At 41.1% G+C, this 22,517-nt stretch overlaps 1 protein-coding gene across 1 annotated transcript in view; it reads left to right on the plus strand.

The window, feature by feature from the left end:
- The window catches only part of Rab1a (RAB1A, member RAS oncogene family), a 44,456-nt gene that overhangs the window by 9,023 nt on the left and 12,916 nt on the right, over positions 1-22,517 (plus strand). Inside the window, 2 exon segments of the mRNA XM_004636148.3 lie at positions 10,918-10,990; positions 19,538-19,633. Coding sequence (XP_004636205.2) covers positions 10,918-10,990; positions 19,538-19,633 — 169 coding nt within the window.

A 22,517-nucleotide genomic window follows, 5' to 3' on the forward strand; every position in this document is an offset into this window, starting at 1 on the left:
GACGGCGGCGGCCTCCACTATGTTCCGAATGACAAACTTCTTAATAGCCTTATCCTTGGGTACGCACCGGGCGCAGTTCGTGCAGCGAATAGGCTGCACATGACCGCGGCCCTTTTTGGCACGACCGTTGTTCCTTCTTTTTTTCGTCATCTTGGAAAAGAGGACCCGAAAGAGCTGTCCACAATTTTAACAAACACTTCCTACATATAAAGATAACTTCAAAAATTCTGAATATGAGAAAAGTTACTGTTCTCTAGTGTAAAGTATGTACAAATACATTAACTTTTTTGTGACAGAATTCTTCCTTATGTTACACCAAGAACAGTTTATCAGAAGTTCCAGAGGTTATGAATGTGCAAGCCTCCTTAAACTCAATTACAGTTTCTATTCCAGTTTCTCAAAAGAAAGCAGATACTTACCTTTTTTTTTTTTTTTTTTTTTCTCAGAACCAGGGATTGAACTCAGGCCCTTGCACTTGGCAGGGAAGCACTTATTCTACTGAGCCATCTCCCTGGCCCCAGATACTTCACATTAATCTTTATTTTTATTTTATTTTTTTCTGCCTTGTGGGTAGGGCTGATGCAGCTTGTGGTGCCCGGGATTGAACTGCAGTCCCTGGGCTTGCCTAAGCTTGCCTAAGGAGGGGCTTTAGTCTGCTGAGCTATATCCTGGCTCCCACATTAATTTTCAGGGTGTACACATACACATACATTTTAAAATCTGTGAAATGGCTAACCAAGTAAAACAAGGTAACTCTATAGACTGCTAGGGTTTTCCGAAAGCCTAAAAGGATACACACGTAGAAAATAGCCTTAGGGCTGGCTGGATAGCTCAGGGGATTAAAAAAGCACCTGCTTAGGCAGATGCAGGAGTCTATAGGGACCAGGACACCTCAGTGCCATTACAGGCCTCGCCCTTGCCCCATACTCTGGGACTCGAATGAGACTTGGAGTGGTGGCGCACGCCTGTAATCCCAGCATTTGGGAAGCTGGAAACAGGATAATCACTACAAGTCCGAACTGTGTAGTAAGACCCTGTAGCCCCTGTACTAAATTCCAAAAAACAACAACAAAAAACCTTGAAGAAGTGAGGAATCTTCCCAGTTGTGGCCCCTTTCCTGGGGCTCTGTTGCTGTAAGGTAGAGAGCATCTAGTATATCATGTCCAAATGATGAAAACATGATTAGCTACCTTGAGCATGTTGTAGATGGTACAAAACTTGATGACAGACTTCCCCCTCATCAAGTGGTATATCAGAGTAGTCAACAAGTGCATCATGAAATAGATAACTAGAATGACAGCCTTCAAAATATCACATATCTGGGCAGGCTGACTGAAGCAAATGGCATAAATAACAAGGCAGGGGGAGAAGCCTAAATACTGCCAGAAAAAAAACTTAAATGGAAGCAGAGTGAACACATGGAGAAATAACATTCAGACACAGGAAAATTAAAAAAAAAAAAAAATCAGCTTTTCCAGTTCTTTTGGTATTCACATACGAGTGTACATTCTTTTTCTCTGTGGTTGGCCTTCTTATGTTTGAGGAAGTACCCTTCTGTTGTGTTGGTTCAGCTCTGAGGAACCTCAACAGTGGAAGTTACATGCTCAGCTGCCAGAACCACACTTGCTATCACCAGTTGCTTTCTTAGAAACCCAGGGTCTCTGTGAGGTGCCAGCCTACTACTGTGCTCTGCCTAGAATATGATTTTTAAATGTAGAGATTGATTGTGTAATTTTTTTTTTTTTTTAAATTTATGTATTTGGTACAGCGTCTTGCTACACAGCTTGGCTCAGAGTGATTCTCCTGTTTTCAGCCTCTCCAGCACTGGGATCATAGACATGTGCCACCATGTCCAGTCTGTGTGGCTCGTGTGCCCAGGGACAGGGCTGGGGCTATGCCAGGGATTGAATTTAGGGCCAAGCTAGGCATTGAAGCATAAGCAAGTGCTTAGTCTGCTGAGCTGTCTCACTAGCCCTGTGTAATTCTTTTTTAATTTTTTTTATTTTAGGGAAGGGTCTAGAGGGTGTTCAGGGTCTCACTACTAGATCAGACTCATAATAATCCACCTGTTTACAGCTTCACAAGAGCTGGGATTACAGGCACATGCCACCATGCCCAGTCTCAGTCCTTGTCTCAGCGCTCCCAGGGGTAGGGCCGGCATGGTAGGCCTGGGGATCAAACCCAACCCCTGACCTGCTTGCAGGTGCTGTAATCCACTGAGCTATTTGGTTGGCCCTTGTGGATTATGTAAATTGCCATGGCTGCATAAAATCTCCAGGGTACATCGGAAGAATATATGAATGGGATGGTCTTGTAGGGTTTTTTCCTTCATTTTCTTTCATTTTCTTAAGAGAGTGTGTATATATTTGAGACAGTCTTGCTGTATTCTAGCATTCAGGCTGACCTTTAATTTATTTTATAGCCCAGCCTGACTTTGGCGATCCTGTCTCAGCCTCCTGAGTGCTGCTGGCATTATAGCGTCAGCCTGCATGCCTGATTTTGTAGGCTTAAAGATGTTAACTTTTGCATGTTCAAACTTTCTCTTTTCACTATATAGTTAAATAGATTTGTTAACAGTTTCTTACATTTTTGTTCAGGTGGTGGATCGAGCCTAACATCTTTACCTTCTACCACTGAACTACAACCCTAATACCATTAAAAAACAAAAATAAAAACAAAAAAAGAACAAAAAACAAAAAAACTGGTTTTGTTAAAAGCTACAAAGTGGGATCGGGGAGATGGCTCAGTAGAATAAGCGCTTCCCTGGCAAGTGCAAGGGCCTGAGTTCAATCCCCGGTTCCACAAAAAAAAAAAAAAAAATAGCTACAAAGTGAGCTCAGGGCGAGCCTGAATTGCAGAGCAAGACCCTGTCTCCGGCAAGCCAGGTAGTTCAGCGAACTAAAGCGCCTGCTTAGAGTGCAGCGGTTGGGTTTGATCCCCAGCATGCTGTGACAGCCCCTCCCCCAGGACGCCCTGAGACATGGATACTGGGTGAGGTAGCATGAACCTGTAATCCCAGTGCTGGGAGGCTGAAAACAGGAGAATCACTATGATTCTGATCTACATAGTGAGGATGTGTAGACCCTGTCCTAAACATACCAAAAAAAAAAAAAAGACCCTGTCTCAAAAAGACAAAGCACACAAGAAAAGCTGGGCATGATGGTGATGGTATACAGATATAATCCCAGTGTTCTGGGACGCTGAGGTAGGAGGCTCACAAGTTGGAGCCTATCCTGGGCAATTTAATTTAGCCAAGATCTTTTTTTTTTTTAATAATTATTAAACTTATTTATTTATTTATTTTGGTGTTACCAGGGATCGAACTCAGGACCTTGTGCTTGCCAGGCAAGCATTTACTCCACTGAGCCATCTCCCCAGCCCCAATAGCCAAGATCTTATTGGAAAAAAAAGTGTTAATGATAAAAGAGCCTCAACAATCAAATGTTTTTGTCTTTTTGAGATAAGAGTCTCATGCAGTTCAGGCTGGTTTTGTAGCCCAGGCTAGCCTCAAACTTGCAATAATTCTCCTGTCTTCCAGGTGTTGTGATTACAGGAATGTACCACCATGCCCATTTCCAGTGCCAGCAGCCCACAGGGCATGCAGTACTGGGGATCGAACTCAGGAACTTGAACTCTGGACCTTGTGCTTGCCAGGCATGCGCTTATGCAGTTCAGCTATCTCCCCCCGACCTCCCTGATTTTAGAAACAATAATTTACCTGTGTGCTAATATCTTATTGTGCTGATATACTTTGCTGTCAGCTATGTGTATGTTTTCTGTTCTTGAGTTTGACTGAACCTTTGTGTTGATTTTACAATAAAGTATTATTATTATTATTTTTTTTTTTTGGCAGAACTGGGGATTGAACTCAGGCCCTTGCACTTGCCAGTGAAGTGCTTACTCTACTGAGCTATCTCCCTGGCCCCAACTTATTTTTTGTGGTGGAGATGGAACCCAGGACCTTACATATGCTGAGCAAGTGCTCTGCTACTAAGCTGCATTTCTGTAACCTTAAAATTGATAGTAAAGAATTGTTTGCCAGCTGGGTGTGGTGGCACACTCTTATAATCCCAGCATTTGGGAGGCTGAGGCAGGAGAGTTGCTTGAGTTCAAGGCCCTGTCTCAAAAAAATAGCTTTCTTTCACTAATGGTATCTGTTTGTGCCTGTTTATATTATGAAGATGTACTGAATAAAATAAGATGCTTTTTAAGATTTTGAGTTTAAAAATATTTGCTGAGGAGTCAATTTTGAATGCCTTTGCTAAAGAAAAACCAAAAATGGGTGAATGATGGCAGTGCCTGGGGTATATTTGGTTGGAAGCTTATCAGCTTTTTAACACTTTTTGTCTGAAGTTTACTTTGGAGTTTCAGTAAGAGATGTGGCTGCATGCCCAGATTTATCCCTGCCTTAGAAGGAAAGGGGAGCTGTCAGACTGTTCTTCTGTTTTCCTGTAGAGATGTGGCTGAGATTGCTGCTTTGATAACTGGAATAGAATTTGGGAAAGAAAACCTAGGTCTTGGGTCACCCTTATAAGTGTTTCAAGTTATAAAAAGACCATGATGAAAGGATATTTAGAGAAGAAAAAAGTCTTGAGACTCAGAGGAATCAGAGAAGTGTTAAATTGACTAACCATAGGAGAAACAGGTTATAGAAGTAGTAAATCATTTTTCTTAGTATTTTTGTTTCCAGTTGATTTATTTGACCATCATTGGCTCAGTGGGCAAGTACATGCTGTTTTATTAAATCCAAGGTTCCAGTTAAGTTTACTCTGTTCTAGTTAATTCTGAGAAGTAGTGTCACATGTGCATGTGGTTGCTGGCTCACTAGGGAAAATGTTTTACTAATAGCTCCTGTTTTAATAAGTGCTTGTTTTGTGTACCATGCATTTGTCTTAAGGGTTTTTCATAGGGCATTTTATGCAGTCTCCTCAGGTTAATGAGCTAAATCAAACAAGGAAAAAAAATTTCCCCCTTAACTACTGGGGATTGAACCATTAGTCTTTACACTGACTTATTACTTCCCTGCTGCTGCCCTTCCATTTTCCTTTTTTTTTTTTTTTTTTTTTTTTGAGGATATTGATAAATTACTGGGTCTGGGTTCAATTTTTTTTTTTTTTTTTTTTTTTCAAATTCTTGATCCTCCCTGCTCAGACTCCCAGAGTGTTTGAATTATAGGCGTGCACCACCATGCCCAAACCCAAGTCAATTATATATATATTTTTGAGAACAGTGATGGATTTCTCTGAATCTTTTTTTTTGTTGTTGTTGTTATTTTTCAACAGTGGTACTTCAGTAAAAGTTGTTTTTTTTTTTTTTTTTAATTTTTTTGCAGAACCGGGGATTGAACCCAGAAACTCAGATCCTTGCGTTTGCCAGTGAAGCGCTTATCCTACTGAGCCATCTCCCCGGCCCCAGTAGTGCTTTTTGTGCTTTCTGCTTTCTTTTTTTTTTTTTTTGCGGAACCGGGGATTGAACTCAGACCCTTGCACTTGCCAGGGAAGCGCTTATTCTACTGAGCCATCTCCCCGGCCCTGCTTTCTTTTTTTTAAATGTGTGTGTGTGTGTGTGTGTATGTGTGTGTGTGTGTATTTAGTACAGGGTCTATGGGGTCTCACTACCCAGACTGAACAGGGTCTTACTACACAGATTGGATTTGTAGTGATCCTCCTGTTTTTCAGCCTCCCAGGTGCTGGAATTACAGGAGTACGCCACTATGCCCAGTATCAGTGGCTGTCTCAGCAGCACCAGGCGTGGGGCTGGCACGGCATTCCTGGGGACGGAACCCAGGACCCTGCATCTGCATAAGCAGGCGCTTTTTTAATCTGCTGAGCTATCTGGCTGGCCCTCTTTCTATTTTCCTTATGTGTGACTTCTAGTATCTTGATATAGGACAGTTACTTTTAACCATTAATAGTCTTATACCCTAGAGACTTTTAAAAAATCACACACACTTTGTAGTGTTTGGGATAGAACTGAGGGCCTACATGCATGCATGGAAGTACTCTACTGTTGAATTATATCCCTAAATATCATTTGAGTTTAAAACATGGGTTTTGGGCTGGCCAGATAATTCAGTGGATTAAAGCACCTGCAAGCAGGTGAAGGGCCTGGCAGTTTGATCCTCCTGCCTGCAGTGCCGGCCTCTCCTTTGGGGCAATCTTTGGGCATGGTGTAATCCCAGCTCTTGGAAGGCTGTAAACAGGTGAATCGCTATGAGTCCGATCTAGTAGTGAGATCCTGAACACCATGTAGACCCTTCTCCAAAATACAAAAAAAAAAGTGGCTTTTGTTAGATGAAATTTTATTTTGATGACCTACCCCTCACTCCCTAAAAAAAATTGACCTACCCCTCACTCCCTAAAAAAAATAAGTTTTCTTTTCCCAGAAATAAGGATTGAACCTTTTTGTTACGTTGAACCTGACAATTAGATTTTTTTAAAGTGTGGAGGAGTGCATGTGTATGTAAGGTAAGCACTTACCACTGAGCCATTTCCCCTCCCCCCTTTCTTTTGGTACTGGAGATTGAGTTTGGAACCTTGCACCTGCCAGGCAGGCGCTTACGCTGCTGAGCTATATGTCTGTCTCTCACTTTGTAGCCCAGGTTGGTGTCGAGCTCACAGCGATTGTCCTGCCTCAGCCTCCTGAGTGCTAGGATTACAGGCATTCACTGCCATGCCTGTTTTTTGAGAAAGGTTCACTGAATAGTTCAGGCTGGCCTTGCACTCACCATATATCCCTGACAGGCCTCGACTTTGAGGCGACCCTCTTGCCTTAGCCTCTCAAGTGCTGGGATTATGGGCATGCACTGAGATCCAGCTTGTATTCCTCTTCTACCCCAGTTTTTCTCCTTGTGTTCTGGGACTGTCTCATCTGCTGCTTTTTTAGGTACCCCATATTTCAGAGATAATGAGAGTATTGCTGACCTGACACAACAGAGCAGAGACAAAAAAAAAAAAAAAAAAAAAAAAAAAAAAAAAAGTCAGCCTCAGGGAGCAGTTGTGAATCAGGGTTCTGGGCCCTATCATGAATGAGCCTGGACTCCAAGTCACACTGCCCACTAAACTTTTGAGCGCTGGTGACAGCAGAACTCTTAATCTGGCCTTTATCTCTGTTCATGTACAGTTACTAAAAGAAGCCCAGAACTCTAGGCCACCATGCCTGGCAGATTCTATTTGCCATACAGCCCTTACCAACCCTGGATTAGTCACTTTCTCATCACTGGGACCAGTTAATAAAAGCCCCACACTCAGCTGAAAGGAGGCTCAGTTTCAGAGGATTCAGCGCTGGAGATACAGGCATGTGCCACCACATCTGGCTCTCTTTATATTTTTGAGACAGGGTTCTCAACACGTTCCCCAGGCTGGCTTTGAATTTATGCTCCTTCTGCGTCCTGAGTAATTGGGATTGGAATTATAGGTGTACGCCATCATGCCTAGTCAGATTTCTTTTTAACACAATTTAAAAAAAATTACTGTGTATACCCACATACATACATGTACACATGGCTCAAAGTATCTTGAAATTAGTCCTTTATTATTAGAGTATGCTAGCAGTTAGGCTTTTTATCTCTTAATTGGTATGTTTTGTTTTAAAATACAGACACATCAGGTGAGGCATGGTGGCACATGCTTCTGTCTGTAATCTCAGCACTTGGGGTAAAAGGAGGGAGGCTGAGGCAGGAGGATCCTGGTGAGTTTGAGACCAGCCTAGGTTACAAAGTGAGCTCAAGGCCAGGCTGAACTGCATAGAGACACCCTGTCTTAAAAAAGTACGACAACAAAAAAAGAAAGAAAGAAAAGAAAGGTCTTGCTGAACTGCCAGTCTCAGTGAAACTTAAAAACAAGATAGTGATGAGAAAAGAAAAAAAGATATTGATGGAAAACTTATAAAGGTTTATGGGAAATCCAATATATATTATGGGAAACGTACAGGGAAGGTTTAGTTTTGGTTTTGATTTTGGGTTTTTGAAGCTGGGGATGATGAGGTTTTGACAGTTGGGAATGTAGTTCAATAGTAATTTTCTTGGGCAGGATAAACAGATAGTATTTTTTGAAACAAAACCACAGGGCTGGCCATGGTGGTGTATGATTGTATTCCCAGCAGCCAGAAGGCAGAGGCAAGAAGATCTAGGAGGGATTCCTTTTGAAATTATGAACAGTATTGTGTTCAGGTCCATGAAGGAAGTCCCTGTCTTTTTAAATTTTTTTTAAAGTCTTTAAGTAGTGCTGAATATCAAACTGCCTTGAGTATGCCAGCTAAGAGTTCTGCCATTGAGCTGTGTCACCATCCCTAAGGTTGTATTTTGAGTTAGACCTGGCAGTGATATACATAAGCAGCATCTAATTCTAGTTCTCATTGTCTTCTTTTGAAATTGTTTTTTAACCATTTATTTATTTGTTTATTTGTTTGGTACGGGGTCTCACTATGCCTATGCAGCTTATACTCAGTGATTGTTCTGTTTCATCCTCCTCAGTATTGGAATTACATGTACCACAATGCCCGGTTTTGGTAGCCAGCTTAGCGTAGGGCCAGTACAGTGTGTGTTGCTGGGGATCAGACCTGGGTCCTTGTGCTTGCCCAGGCAGGCATTAGATTGCCATGCTATCTTCCTGGCCCCATAGTTTTTATTGTTTCTGAATTTTTTTTCTTTTTTGTTTCTTTTTTATCCTGTTATTAAGTTTATTGGTACAGTTTGGCTGTTGATCACATTCATCATAGGGAATTTGTACCTGTGCATGATATATCTTGATTTCTTTTTTCCTTTATTCCCCTCCTTGCCTGAAGGCTACTTTAATACAAGCTTAGAATGCTGTCAAGTTCTATGCTTGCATAAATAGCTTATGATTTCATATTTCTAGTGTGATTTATAGGCTTTCTAGTGTGTAATAAAGGCTTTCAGAAGTTAAGTGACACTCCCCTACTCCTGTACTTAGTATTGAACCCAAGTTACTCTTATTACTAAGCAACATCCCAAATCCTTCCTACTCTTTATTTTTAGGAAGAAGCTTTTTTATGTTTCCCAGGCTGGCTGTCAAGCTGTAGACCTCCTGCCTCAGCCATCCCATTAACTGGGATTACATGTATATGCCATTGTACCTACCAAAATTTATTAAAGTTTTTCCATTTATGTATTTGGTACAAGGTTTCACTATGCAGCTGACTCCTAGTGATCCTCCTGTTTTCAGTGTTCCCGTTGCTGGGATTACGGGCATCACTGGCTCAGGTTGCCCCCAAGGGGTGGGGGCTGGCGAGCCATGCAGGACCAGGGATCAAACCTTGGCCTGAGTGCTTGCCAAAGCAGACAGTCTGCTGAGCTATCTAGCTGGCCCCAAAATGGTAGTTTTTGAGGAGAAAATTCCAGCTAGATGGGCCAGGGGAATAGCTCAGTAGACTAAGCGCCTGCCTGTCAAGCACAGGGTCTTGAGTTCAATCCCTGGTACTACCAAAAAAAAAAAAAGCTAGATGCTAGGAAAGGCCCTGTCTCAGTTACTCTTTTCATTGCTGGGACAAATACCTGACTTGAAATTAGTGAAGGAAAAGTTTATTTAGCTTACAGTTAATGAAAGTTTCAGAAAAAGAAAAACATAAAGTTTCAGTCCTTACTCAGCTGGCTCCAACACAGACTGGCACCTGGCAGAGAGCAACCATAGTAGCAGTAAAAGAGCTAGCTAGCCTCTCTCCCCTCCTCACATTGTGATGCAAATACCTTTCCTGGGGCAAGTGCAGCAGCCACATGTACAATAATCAGTCACAAACTCCAGAAACTGATTGCATATAAAGCTTTGGGGGAACATCTATACTCAAACCCTAAGTCAAAAAAGTGATCCTCTTGTTAAAAAAGTCCCTTCATTAGAGGATCACTAGGAAATAATGATTTAGCCAGGTATGGTGGTAAACAACTATACTCCTAGCACTTGGGAGGCTGAGGCAGAAGGATTGCTGCAAGTTTGAGGGCAGCATGGGCTCCATAGTGAATTCAAGGCCAGCCTGAACTACATAGTAAGACCCTGTCTCAAAAAACCAAAAAAAAAACAAAAAAAAAAACACCTTTTTTTGTTTTTTGGTTTTGGAATTTGAAGGAGAGACTAAGCTCATTGGTTAGAACAATGGAAAGTTTATTTGTTTATTTTAATGCTTTTTTTATTTTGGCAAACCGGGGATTGAACTCAGGCCCTTCCACTTGCCAGGGAAGTGCTTATTCCACTGAGCCATCTCCTCAGCCCCAATCCCCTTGCTTCATCCTCCCCAGTTCTGTGATTACAGGTGTGCACCACCATGCCTAGTCTGGTTGGGCAGGAGGACATGTTGTACCAGGGATCGAACTTGGGTTTTTTTACTTCTGGCAGGTGCTTAGACTGCTGAGCTATCTCCCCGGCTTGGAAAGTTTATTTTTATAGAGGAGTGGGACTTTTTTTTACTTTTACTTTTAGTACTTGTCTTCTAGGGTTGCATATCACTTCATTTTTTTTTTTTTTCATTTTTATTTGGAGGTTCACTGATCTTAAAGGTCATGATTTGTATTGGCTGTTTGAATTCTGTAAAGTTCAGTGATTCATTGAAAGTATTGGTTTAGTTTGGTTTCTGCTAAACATACATGGGCTTTTCAGGATTTATAGTCTTTGTAGTGAGCTGTTATTCTTAAATTTTTTTAAAAATTTATTTGTGTGTGTGTGTGTGTGTGTGTGTGTGTGTGGCCAGCTCAGCCCACCAGGAGGCGGGGCTGGCTGGCATGTGGTGCTGTGGGATTGAACTGCAGTCCCTGTGCTTTGCTAAGCTTGTTCTAAGTAGGTGCTTTAGACCACTGAGCCATCTCACCAGCCCCTGAGCTGTTATTCTTAAACATGTATTTGTTGTAAAGCATAGCATGTAGTATACATTTTAATGTGTTTGTTTTTTTTTTTTTTTTTCTCTTTGCAGTGATTATTTATTCAAGTTACTTCTGATTGGCGACTCTGGGGTTGGAAAATCTTGCCTCCTTCTTAGGTTTGCAGTAAGTTGAAATTAAAATGTTTTTATAGTTAATGGTGTAGTTAGTGACATGATTAATGCTATAATGCTGTGTTTTCTAGACATAAAATTAAAGTGTTACTCAGAAAAAATTCTCATAGACATACACATATCCATATCTGTATCTCTATCAAAGCCTCCAAATATATGTTGCCAGTGGTATGTTGGACTGTTAAATGTGTGTGTTATTTTTTGAAACAGTTTGTCACTATGTAGTTCATACTGGTCTTGAACTTGAGCTGTGCTAAGACTGGCCTCATGGTAATTCCTCCTGCCTGCATGAGTGCTGGGATAATAGGTGTATGCCACCACATCTAGCTGGATTGATAAATGTTGCTCTTAAAAGACATTCACCTAGGTGTGTTGGTACTCACGTATAGTCCTGTGGGAGTTCAAGGCCAGCTGGTACTATACAGTGAGGTCCTGTCTCAAAAAACCAAAGAAAAAAAAATTCAGCAAACTCTTGATTATCAGAGCATCTATTGTCTTATTAATTCATTCTGATTAGAGGTGGTGATTAAGGGGGTAATAGTTGGCCTTTGTTGAGTGATATTTTATATTTATATATTTATACATTTATTGGTGGACCGGGGATTGAACTCAGGTCCTTGTGCTTCCAGGGAAGCACTTATTCTACTGAGCCATTTCCCCGGCCCCTTTAAATGTTTTTAAAACATAGTACTATTGGCCCCAGGAGATAGCTCAGTGGTTTAAGTGCCTGCTTGGCTAGTATAAGGTCCTGAGTTCGATCCCTGGTACAAAAAAAAAAAAAAAAAAAAACCAAAAATGAAAAAACTAGTACTGTTTATTCAACTTCAAAAATATTTCAGCATCTGAAACAGAAAAAAATAAGTAGAAAGTTCCAAATGTGTTTAATTACAGGTTTTTGAACTTTCATTGATGCAGTGTCTCTTTGCTAAGAATGAATGAAGAATTCTACAGTTTGTATAAAGACAGATTTCTGGGTGTGGTGGCACACACACCTGTAGTTTTAGCACTTAAGCTAGAAGACTGTTAAGAGTTTGAAGCCAGCCTACTTAAACTACATAGTGGTAAGGCCAGCCTGGACTGTAAAGCAAGATCCTGTTCTAGTGCCCACTCCTCCTCAGCCCCCCCCCAAAAAAAAACACCCCAGTTTAAATCTGTTGCACTTTACATCTCCTTTTTTTGGTGGGTGGGGGTTGGGGTGGGGTAGGGTAGGGTGGCAGGTGAAGGGGGTGGAGGTTCTTTTTGAGACAGGGTCTTATATGCAGTTCAGGCTGGCCTTGAGCTTACTTTGTAGCCCCCCCCTTTTTTTTTCCTTTGGTGGAACCGGGGATTGAACTCAGACCCTTGCGCTTGCCAGGGAAGCGCTTATTCCACTGAGCCATCTCCCCGGCCCCTGTAGCCCTTTTTAATCTAGAACTGGATCCTTTCTTAACCCCCCATGCTGGAGTTATAGATGTGTCCCACCATACCTGACTGCACTTTTCATTTCAATGTTTGTGACAGCAGAACATGATGAAATGTGTTCTCTTCAAATTCTCGTTCCTTGAAATTCCTAGGTAACGAGAATTTCATGCAAAAATTGCAAAATTTTCAATCTTTGGCATAAATAGGTACTAAAAAATTTAAGTACTTATCATGCCAATAAAAAAAATTTTTTTTTTTAACTTTAATTTTTTGAGACAAGGTCTCACCATGTGGTTCAGCCTGGCCTCAAGCTCAGGGCAGTCTTTTTGCCTTAGCTTCTGAGTGTTGGAACTAAAGGCATGTGCCACCACACCTGGCTCGATAAAGAAATCTGTGTGTGTGTGTGTGTGTGTGTGTGTGTGTGTGTGTGTGTGTGTTTTGAGACAGGGTCTTGAGGCTGTCCTTGAGCTCACTCTGTAGCCCAGACTAATCTGGAACTTGTAACAATCTTCCTGTTTTAGTCTCAGAGTGCTCAGTGCTGGGATTACAGGTGTGTGCAACCACGCCCAGCTAGATAGAGATATCTTAAACCTTCAGGATAGTTTTTGTTTTATTTTTATTTATTTTTAAATTTTTTTTAGGATAGTTTTTAGTAAGGAGAAAAGATGGTGGGATTTGGCCCAGACTTTTTGGACAATGGCATTGTGTTGTGTATGTTGAAACTGATAAGTAATTTTGGCATAGTAGAATCTAGGTTTCCTTCATAGTTTTTATTATCTGCTTTCACATTTAGCATATTTTCCTTTTGGTAGATTATTGATTCTCAGCATGGACCAAAGCTTCTTGGGGATGCTAAGACGCTCACAGGGAGTCTTTTAGCTCAGAAGTATTTTACCATCATCATCACCATCATCTTAACATATTAGTGTTTAAAAGTAAATACTGGGGCCAGGGAGAATAAAATAGCTGAGTAGAATAAGTGCTTGCCTGGCAAGTGCAAAGTCCTGAGTTCAATCCCTAGGACTGCATAAATAAATAAATACATACATACATACATACATACTGCAGAGTACAGGGTCTCCCCAAGCTGAGCATCCACTGCCACTCACACCCCAGTCCAAAAATAAATATTTAATTAGTAATACTAAGACAAAAGACATTTGCCTTTTCACTGTTACTTGCTCTGATGGTTCAAAAACAGTGCTACTAGTGCCATAGTACATGTTAAGACAGCATTAGATTATTACTTTGGCATTACTACTCACATGTGGACCAAAAAGCAATTTTATCCGCTCATGGGGGCATGTGTAGTCCTAGCATTCTGGGTGTCTTGAAACAGGAGGATCACAAGGTTGAATCCAGCCCATACAATTTAGTGACCTAATAAGATTCCACCTCAGAGAAACTTGGGGATATAGCTTAGTGTTAAAGTTTGAGTTCATTCCCCATTACTGCCAAAAAACAATGTCCTTGACAGTGAATATTATTGAAAAAATTTGATCCTGAATATATAAAAATATCTTGTGGGAAGAAACGGGATGTGTACATAAAGCAGGAGGTAGAAATAAAGCACTTTGGCTGCCTACCTGGAGTGTGTTGGTTATCTTAGAAAACTTCGAATTGGGAGCTGAACTAGCTCCCTTCCCCATTTAACCTCTCCCTCCCTTGTTTTTGAGAAGGGGCTTGTTTTGTGCCTAGGCTAGTCTTGAGTTTGTGATTTTCCTGCCTAAATTCCCACAGTGCTGGGATTGTAGACATGCACAACCATGCCTGGCTAGCTCTAGCTACTTGAAACTCTTGAACCAGTTTTCTTTAGAGATTCTTTTAATCTTACAAATTAGATTTAGCATTATGAAGACTCGCCTATGTGAGTTTTATATAGCTGCTTTTTATTCTCTTTGCTGGTGTTGTAATATAGATGTAAAACTTGTCTTTTTTTTTTTTTTTTACATCAGTATGCATTTGTAAAAACATTTTCCTATAAAATGAATATGTCCTGTAAAATTGTAGACAATTTTATAGGCCATTGTTAGCCTACAAAATAATGTGCAAAAATGCTGTAGGCAAAAAAGTAGTTGACTAACAGGTACAAGACCCTGGGTTGTATGTCTTATACTGCCAGAAAGAAAAAGCTATATTGCTTAGATTAGAATTCAGAAATGGGTCCACACGTTTTATTTTTTTAAAATTTTATTTATTATTTGTGTGTGTGTGTGTGTGTGTGTGTGTGTGGCCAGCTCAGCCCACCAGGGGGTGGGGCTGGCTGGCATGTGGTACTGGGGGATTGAACCGCGGATCCTGTGCTTTGCTAAGCTTGTTCTAAGTAGGTGCTTTAGACCACTGAGCCATCTCACCAGCCCCAAGGGTCCACACATTTTAGAAGAGTTTTGTTTTTGTTTTTTTTTTCTGGCTCAGGATGCCTTCAGGGCAGCTCTTGTAAGGCTTGAGGATCTGCGAATAGAACCACAGCATCCTGATTGCTTTGTTTAAGCAGTCACTTAAACATCTGAGCTAGGGCTGGGGAGATACCTCAGTAGAATAGGTCCAGAGTTCAATCCTTGGTACCACAAAAAAAAAAAAAATAATAATAATAATAAATTTTAAAAATCTGAGCTAATGGGCTGGCCCCCAGTCCACCCATTTTATGTGGTGGTTTTGCTTTTCTCTTTTTTGGCACTAGGGAGATTTAGAAGTGCTAAGCTATATACATGCCCATCCACCCCCACCCCCCTTTAATTTTTAAGATCTTTTAATGTTTTTATTGGTACAGGGTCTTGTACATTTGGACTTGTAGTGATCCTTCTTTCTCAGCCTTTTTTGTGGTACTGGTGATTGAACTCAGGACCCTGCATTTGCCAGGCCAGTGCTTATTCTACTGAGCTATCTCCCCAGCCCAACCACAGCCTTTTTTTTTTTTTTTTTTTTTTTTTTGGTGGAACCGGGGATTGAACTCAGGCCCTTGTGCTTGCCAGGGAAGCGCTTATTGCACTGAGCCATCTCCCCAGCCTACAGCCTTTTTAAAGGAGCTTTTCACTAAGTTGTTGAGGCTGTCCTTGATTTCCCAAGTCAGCTCTGCTTCTGCCAGTAGCTGGGATTACAAGTGTGCCTACCACACTTTACTTGCTTATTAGTGTTTTTTCTTTAACACTTCGCTATTTTTGTTTTTATGTTACTGACTTTACAGAAACAGAGGCAATTAGTTCTGTATATTGTCTAATAGCTACAATTGTCATTTCTGCTTTTTTGTGTCTATTCCTTTGTCCCTTTTTCTGTTGCAGGAAGTCCTAGAACTGTGGTACCCATAGAGTGGCTACTTGATGTTCTCTTGCCTGCCCTCACTCCTTCCCCTTCATGTTTTTTTCTTTCTTTCTTTCTTTTTTTTTTTTTTTTGGTGGAACCGGGGCTTGAACTCAGGCCTTTGCACTTGCCAGGGAAGTGCTTATTCCACTGAGCCATCTCCCTGGCCCCGCTTTTTTCTTTTTTTTTTTAGACAAGGTCTTACTCTAGTGTAGCCTGACCTTGAACTCACTATGTTAGCCTAGGTTGTCCTTGAATTTACGGTGGTCCTCCTGCCTCAGCCTCCTGAGTGGCTGGGATTATAGGCATGTGCCACCGTGTCAGGTGGCCATTTACATTTATTTTATTTTTCTTTATTTTTAGGGAAGGGTGTTCAGGGTCTCACTATTAGATTAGACTTGTAGTGATCCACCTGTTTATAGCCTCCCAAGAGCTGGGATTACAGGTGCGTGCCACCACGCCCAATCTCAGTTGCCCTCTCAGTGCCTGGGGCTGGCACGGCAGGCCCAAGGATCGAACTCCTGGCCCCTGGGCCTGCTTGCAGATGTTTTAATCTGCTGAGCTATTTGGCCGGCCCTACATATAAATTAATTGAAATTCAAAAAATTAAATTTCAGTTCGTTTCATAGGCCACATAGGGCTAGTGGACACCATATTGATTAGCAGTGTTATAGAACCTTTCCATTGTCACAGAAAGTTAAGTTTGACAGTATTATTTTTTATTAGATTAAGACTTGATTAGATTTAGCTCTGTTTTTATTGGCAGAATACTTTCTAGCTGGTGCTTTGTTCTTTAAGATGATTAGCTTGGTCAATCTAATCCCAGAAGTTTTCACAAGATTTTCACTTTATAAAAGCAGTTTTGGCTAGGCATAGTGGCACCTGCCTGTAATAATAACACTGCAGGAGACTGAGACAGGAAGATTGCCATGAGTTTAGTTATGCCACTGTGGTCTGCATAGTGAGTTCAAGGCCAGCCTGAAATATAAATACCCTCAAAAACAGAACAGCAAAAAAAGAAGAGTTTTGGGGCCGGGGAGATGGCTCAGTGGAATAAGCGCTTTCTTGGCAAGCACAGGGGCCTGAGTTCAATCCCCGGTTCTGCCAAAAAAAAAGAGTTTTGTTTTCTTTCTTTCTAGAACAGGTGTAATTTTAATACATTCATGACATGGCCATACTTCACGACTCACTGCCAGGTACCTGTGAACCTCAAGTGATATTTCAATGACTGCCACCTTGGGCAGCATGGGACACTCCCATTGGGTTGTGCATGTAGCCTGATGTAGTCATGTAGTCAGGCATGTACCCCACTGGTTCTTCAAGCTGGTGACAACATATTAGCAGTGTAGCATTTATGGGCCAGAGAGATGGCTCAGTAGAATAAGCTCTTCCCTGGCAAGCGCAAGGGCCTGAGTTCAATCCCCAGTTCTGCAAAAAAAAAAAAAAGTGTAACATTCAGTTAAAAAATTGACAAGAAACATGTTAACACCAAAATTTCTGCACATATTTTCACAAAAGCAGTATTCATAATAACCCAAAAGCTGATGCAACCGAATGTCTTATCAACTGTTGCATAGTTTTTAAAAATGTATGTGGCTGGGCTTGGTGACACTTGAGAGACCTGGATAGGAGGAGCAGTATGAGTTTGAGGCCAGCATGAACTGCATATTGAGACTTTGTCTCAAAAAAGAAAAAGTTGGGCCGGGGAGATGGCTCAGTAGAATAAGCTCTTCCCTGGCAAGTGCAAGGGCCTGAGTTCAATCCCTGGTTCAACCAGAAAAAGAAAAAAAAAAGAAAAAGTTACTTAGTGATTGATTACCAGGTTGGGAAAGGGAAACAGAGAGGAGTTGCTAAGTTTATTGTTGTGGTTTGTTTTGTTTTGTGGTACGGGGTATCAAACTTAGGCCCTTAGGGCTGGCCAAGTAGCTCAGCAGATTGAAGTGCCTACAAGAAAGTAGGGACCTGGTTCAATCCCTGGACCTGACACGCCAGCCCTGCTCCCAGGGCTCTCTGAGAGGGCAGTTGAGACTGGGCGTGGTGGCACACGGCTGTAATCCCAGCTCTTGGGAGACTGTAAACAGGTGGATCACTTCGAGTCTGATCTATTAGTGAGACCCTCAATACCCTGTAGACCTTTCTCTAAAATACAAAAAACAGACAAACAAATAAACAACAATTTAGGACCTGGTGTTTGCCAGGCAGGCACTTGTACTACTGAGCTGTATCCCTGGCACAGGAGTTGCTGAGTTTAAGTGCAATGGTACCTCAACAATTCGGTTCACAAAAAGAAACCTTTGGCAGAATTTTGTTTTTGTTTGCAAACTCTGCATTGGGTTATTGTCTTTCCCACACAAACACAAATATGGCTGTGTTTTCCAAAATCACAGAACATAAGTTTATGAACTGAGATAGGCCCCACTGTATAAGGTTCCTTTGGGGGTGACCTTTTGGGGTGATGTAGTATTATGGAATGGCTAAGAGAGTTGCACAACCTTGTGCATGTACTAAAATCAGTGGGTTGCATACCTCAAAATGGTGGCTGTAGCCTGTGTGAGGCCAGGGCTTCATTCACCATTAGTAAGGGGGAGGCTGAAGAAGTATTTAAAAGGATGAATTTGTTTTCTTCAGTATTGGAGATTGACTCCTGAGCCTTCACACTGAGTTACATCTTTCCTTTCCCTTTCCCTTTCCCTTTCCCTTTCCCTTTCCCTTTCCCTTTCCCTTTCCCTTTCCCTTTCCCTCTCCCTCTCCCTCCCTCCCTCTAGTTTTATTTTGAGACACAGGATCTTGCTAACTTGCCCAGCATTGACATGAATATGCATTAGCCTCCTAGAATTCAGGCAGTCACAGCATATGTCACCATGCCCAGTTAGAAGGCTGAATCTTGTGTGCATTGTATCTGAAGTTAAGAAACTGATAACTATGACAAGCAAGGCACTGTGCCGCTGGGCTATATCCCTGGCTCTGACTTTTTGAAAAAATGTCCACAAAGAGCCGGGAATATAGCTCAATGGCACAAGTGCCTACCTGGCAAGCACAGGGTTCTGAGTGTGATTCTCGGTACCAAAATAAAAAGTGTCTATAAGAGGAGAGTATAAACTGGATGTGGTGATACACACCTATAATCCCAGCACTTGGACACTGAGGCAGAAAAATTCTTTAAGATCAGCCTGGGCTACAAAATGAGCTCAAGGCCAGCCTGAACTGCATAGTGAGACAGGGAGGCGGGGAGTATAATCGTCATTGTGGTGAATAATTTGGGTAGGTGGGTAGTAGTTAAGTTTACTGTTTAGCAATTAGAAAAATGTCATTAATGCTACACACATACATCTGTAGCCCTGGTAACTGGAGAGTGATAGGACGGTCACTTGAACCCAGGAAATTGGGAGCAGTTTGGACAAGAGATTCCATCTCAAAAATAAATAAAATCATTGTAATCACTGAAATGTTAAAAATCTTTTTTTCTGTGTGATATGTAAAAGAAAGTGCCAAAAGAGTGGGCATGGAAGTACATGGCCTACAGTCCCAATACTTGATTTGGTTGAATCAGGAGGATAGAGTTCTAGATGAGCCTCAGGGGGATTCAAGGCAAGCCTAGACCAATAAGGCACTATCTGAAATTTTAGAAAAATGTAAAACAAATCTTAATGAAAAAAGAAACTTTAGCTAGTCAGCATTTTGTAGTCAGAACATAAATACTGGAATAGGATTGAATGGCTTTAAAGTGTTTTGTTTTGTTTTTGTTTTTTTTTTTTTTAAAGAAACTATACATAAAAGTAGATGATAATTACCCGTTGAACTTTTTTGAACATTGATTTTAATTTTCAATTTTACCTTACAGGATGATACATATACAGAAAGCTACATCAGCACAATTGGTGTGGATTTCAAAATAAGAACTATAGAGTTAGATGGGAAAACAATCAAGCTACAAATTGTAAGTGAATTTTATTTGGAAATCTTCTGATGTATTCATATATATGTAATATGCTAACAAAAATCGAATGTAAAGGTTCTTAAGAATCAGGGCCAAAAAGAAAAATAGAATTGGGGCCAAATAGCTCAGCGGATTAAAGTGCCTGAAAGCAGGCCCAGGGGCCAGGGTTCAATCCCTGGGTCCCCAGGCCTGTGTTGCCAACCCCCGGAATGTGCTGAGAGGACAGTTGATACTGACACATGCCTGTAATCCCAGCTTTTGGGAGGCTGTAGACAGGCAGATCACTACCAGTCTGATTTAGTAGTGAGACCCTTCCCTGAAAAAAAAAAAAAAAAAAAAAAAAAAGAAAGAAAAGAAAAAAAATCAGGTATCTGCCTGTAATCTCAGTGCTTAGGAGGCTGAGGTAGGAAGACTGCCCCAAGTTCAAGGATAGCCTAAACTGTCTAAGGGCAGCCTGAACTACGTAGTAATACCCTGTCTCAAAAAAAAAAAAAAAAAAAATCAGGCATCTATGATGGAATAGTAGAATTACTGCTGTTTAGACTGAAAGTAATTTCCCAGGGTCACCTTTTTCATTGAAAGTGTCATCTCCCACCCCATTAGATTGTGCTAGGGATTGAACCCAGGACCTCTTATGTTAAGCATGCACTCAACTTAAACTGTACCTCATTGAAATTTCTTCTTAAAGCAGACAATTCATGTTTTTTTTTTTTTTTTTTGGTGGAACCAGGGATTGAACTCAGGCCCTTGTGTTTGCCAGGGAAGCGCTTATCCCACTGAGCCATCTCCCTGGCCCACAATTCATGTTTTAAATCAAACTTAGTCCTAGTTTATTTCTTTTATTTATTTATTTATTTATTTACATTTTGCTCTTTATTTTTTTTTTTCTTTTCAAAGTTTTATTGATAAACATATAGCAATGAGACTATTTCTTTTTTTAATAGTAGTTCTCTGAGTTTAAATTTCTCTTTTTTTGGTACCAGGGACCAAACTTGGAACCTTGCACCTACCAGGCAGATGCTTATTGCCACTGAGCTGTATCCCCAGCCCTTAAGTTTGTCTTAAAGTGTTAACTAAGCATTTTCTTTTACTGTGGTGATTGCTGTGGAACATAAGTAACTGAAGAGAGGCTCTTTGTATGTGGCTTAGCTGAAATGTAGGAAGTCCTCTTGGTACTTATCTCAGTCCAAGAAAGAAGTCTATATTTGTAATCCCAAAAATATGTTATTGGAATCCCACCAAGTTAGTTCCAGTCTACCACTCCCAGTACAAAGCAGTGAAAATAAACACACTAAAGCATATTTATAATTATGGGGAGCCTTTGGCTCCCCATAATTAAATCTAGCCACAAAGATGACTTTCTGGAAGAAAAAGTGTCTACCCAGGGCTGAACCCGGGTTTTATTCAGTCGTGAAGGAGGAGTGGCTTGAGGGTGAATGACTTGAGATTTGCGGGAAGTAGGTGAGTACTGTGAGCTGAGCTAGGCAGGTGACCAGCATCTACCTGTCATATGAAGAGAGAAGGATATGCAGAAAATATAATTTGCATTAAATTATGGAGATAGTATCTAATGTTTTGGGGTCCTGTGCTTCTGCTCTGTGTAATCTTTCAAGCCCTAGGAAATCATAGCCTCTGTCTCAAGGAGGCTTGACCCTGGCTGACAACAGCATGGAGCATTGGCTGTTTGTCCTGTCTCAACTCAGGTCACATCAAAGAGTAGCAGGTGTGGGTTATCAGAGGCACACATACCATCTTCAGAGACTACCACCATCACCTTGGCTAGACCAATATGCATTGCTTATGGCCAATTGAAGGGATAAAGAGAAGTCCTAGCCAGCTCTGTACATATCAATACAAGGAAATAGGGTCAGGCTCAGCCAAAATGGAAATGATCTCTCTTCTTTCAAGGTGGTACTCCACAGAAGAAGACACATATTTATTTGGGTCTTTTAACATTTGTTTTAGGTACTACTTAACAAATCTTTAAAGACAGAATTTGGTTGGGAGGAAACTTACATTTTTTTCTTTTTTAAAGTGATAGATTCTCACACCATGTAGTCAGATTGGCCTTGACCTCACTATGTAATCTGTTGAACTCAAGGTGATTCTCCTGTCTCAGCCTCCTGAGTGCTGATATTACATGTAGGCACCACCATGCCTGATAGGCATACCTTTTTTTTTTTTTTTTTACTAAAAGGCGAAAGATTTATATGACCTAAAGAGAAACCAGAGTATAAGCATACCATTTTTAATATAGTCATTTTACTCTGAGAAATAGGGATTTGTTTTTTTTTTTTTTTTTTGCGGAACTGGGGGCTGAACTCAGGCCCTTGTGCTTGCCAGGGAAGCACTTAATCCACTGAGCCATCTCCCCAGCCTAGAAATAGGGATTTGGTTAAGTTACTGGTAGAATCAAGTCATCCAGGTGTTGTGTTCCTACCCCTTTATCCATTCTCATGTCCCCAATGCCTAATCAAATATTGGCAATTGCAATAGTTTTGTCTCTTTAATGTGACTGTAAGTACTGCCAGTGTGGTCATATCTATGTAAAAAAATACCAGCTGGGCATGATGGCACATGCCTATAATTCCTGCTGTGTGGGAGACTTAAGGCAGAAAGATGCCAGGTCTGAGCACAACCTGGGCAATTTGGTAAAAATCTATCCCAGAAATAAAGTAAAAAAATCTAGAGCATGATAGTGTATTCTTATAATCTTAGCACTTGGGATGCTGAGGCAAGAGGATCACCATGATTTCAAGAGCAGCCTGAACTACATTGTGAGAACTTGACTCAGTCCCTAAAACCAAAAAAAGAGGCCGGGGGAGGGTGACAGGATTATGATGAGTTAGTGCCAGCCTGAGTGTTGTAGTTGAGACTGTGGAAA

The sequence above is a fragment of the Octodon degus genome, unplaced genomic scaffold, assembly GCF_000260255.1.
Source record: "Octodon degus isolate 3935 unplaced genomic scaffold, OctDeg1.0 scaffold00078, whole genome shotgun sequence".
In the NCBI taxonomy this organism is placed as follows: Eukaryota; Metazoa; Chordata; class Mammalia; order Rodentia; family Octodontidae; genus Octodon; species Octodon degus.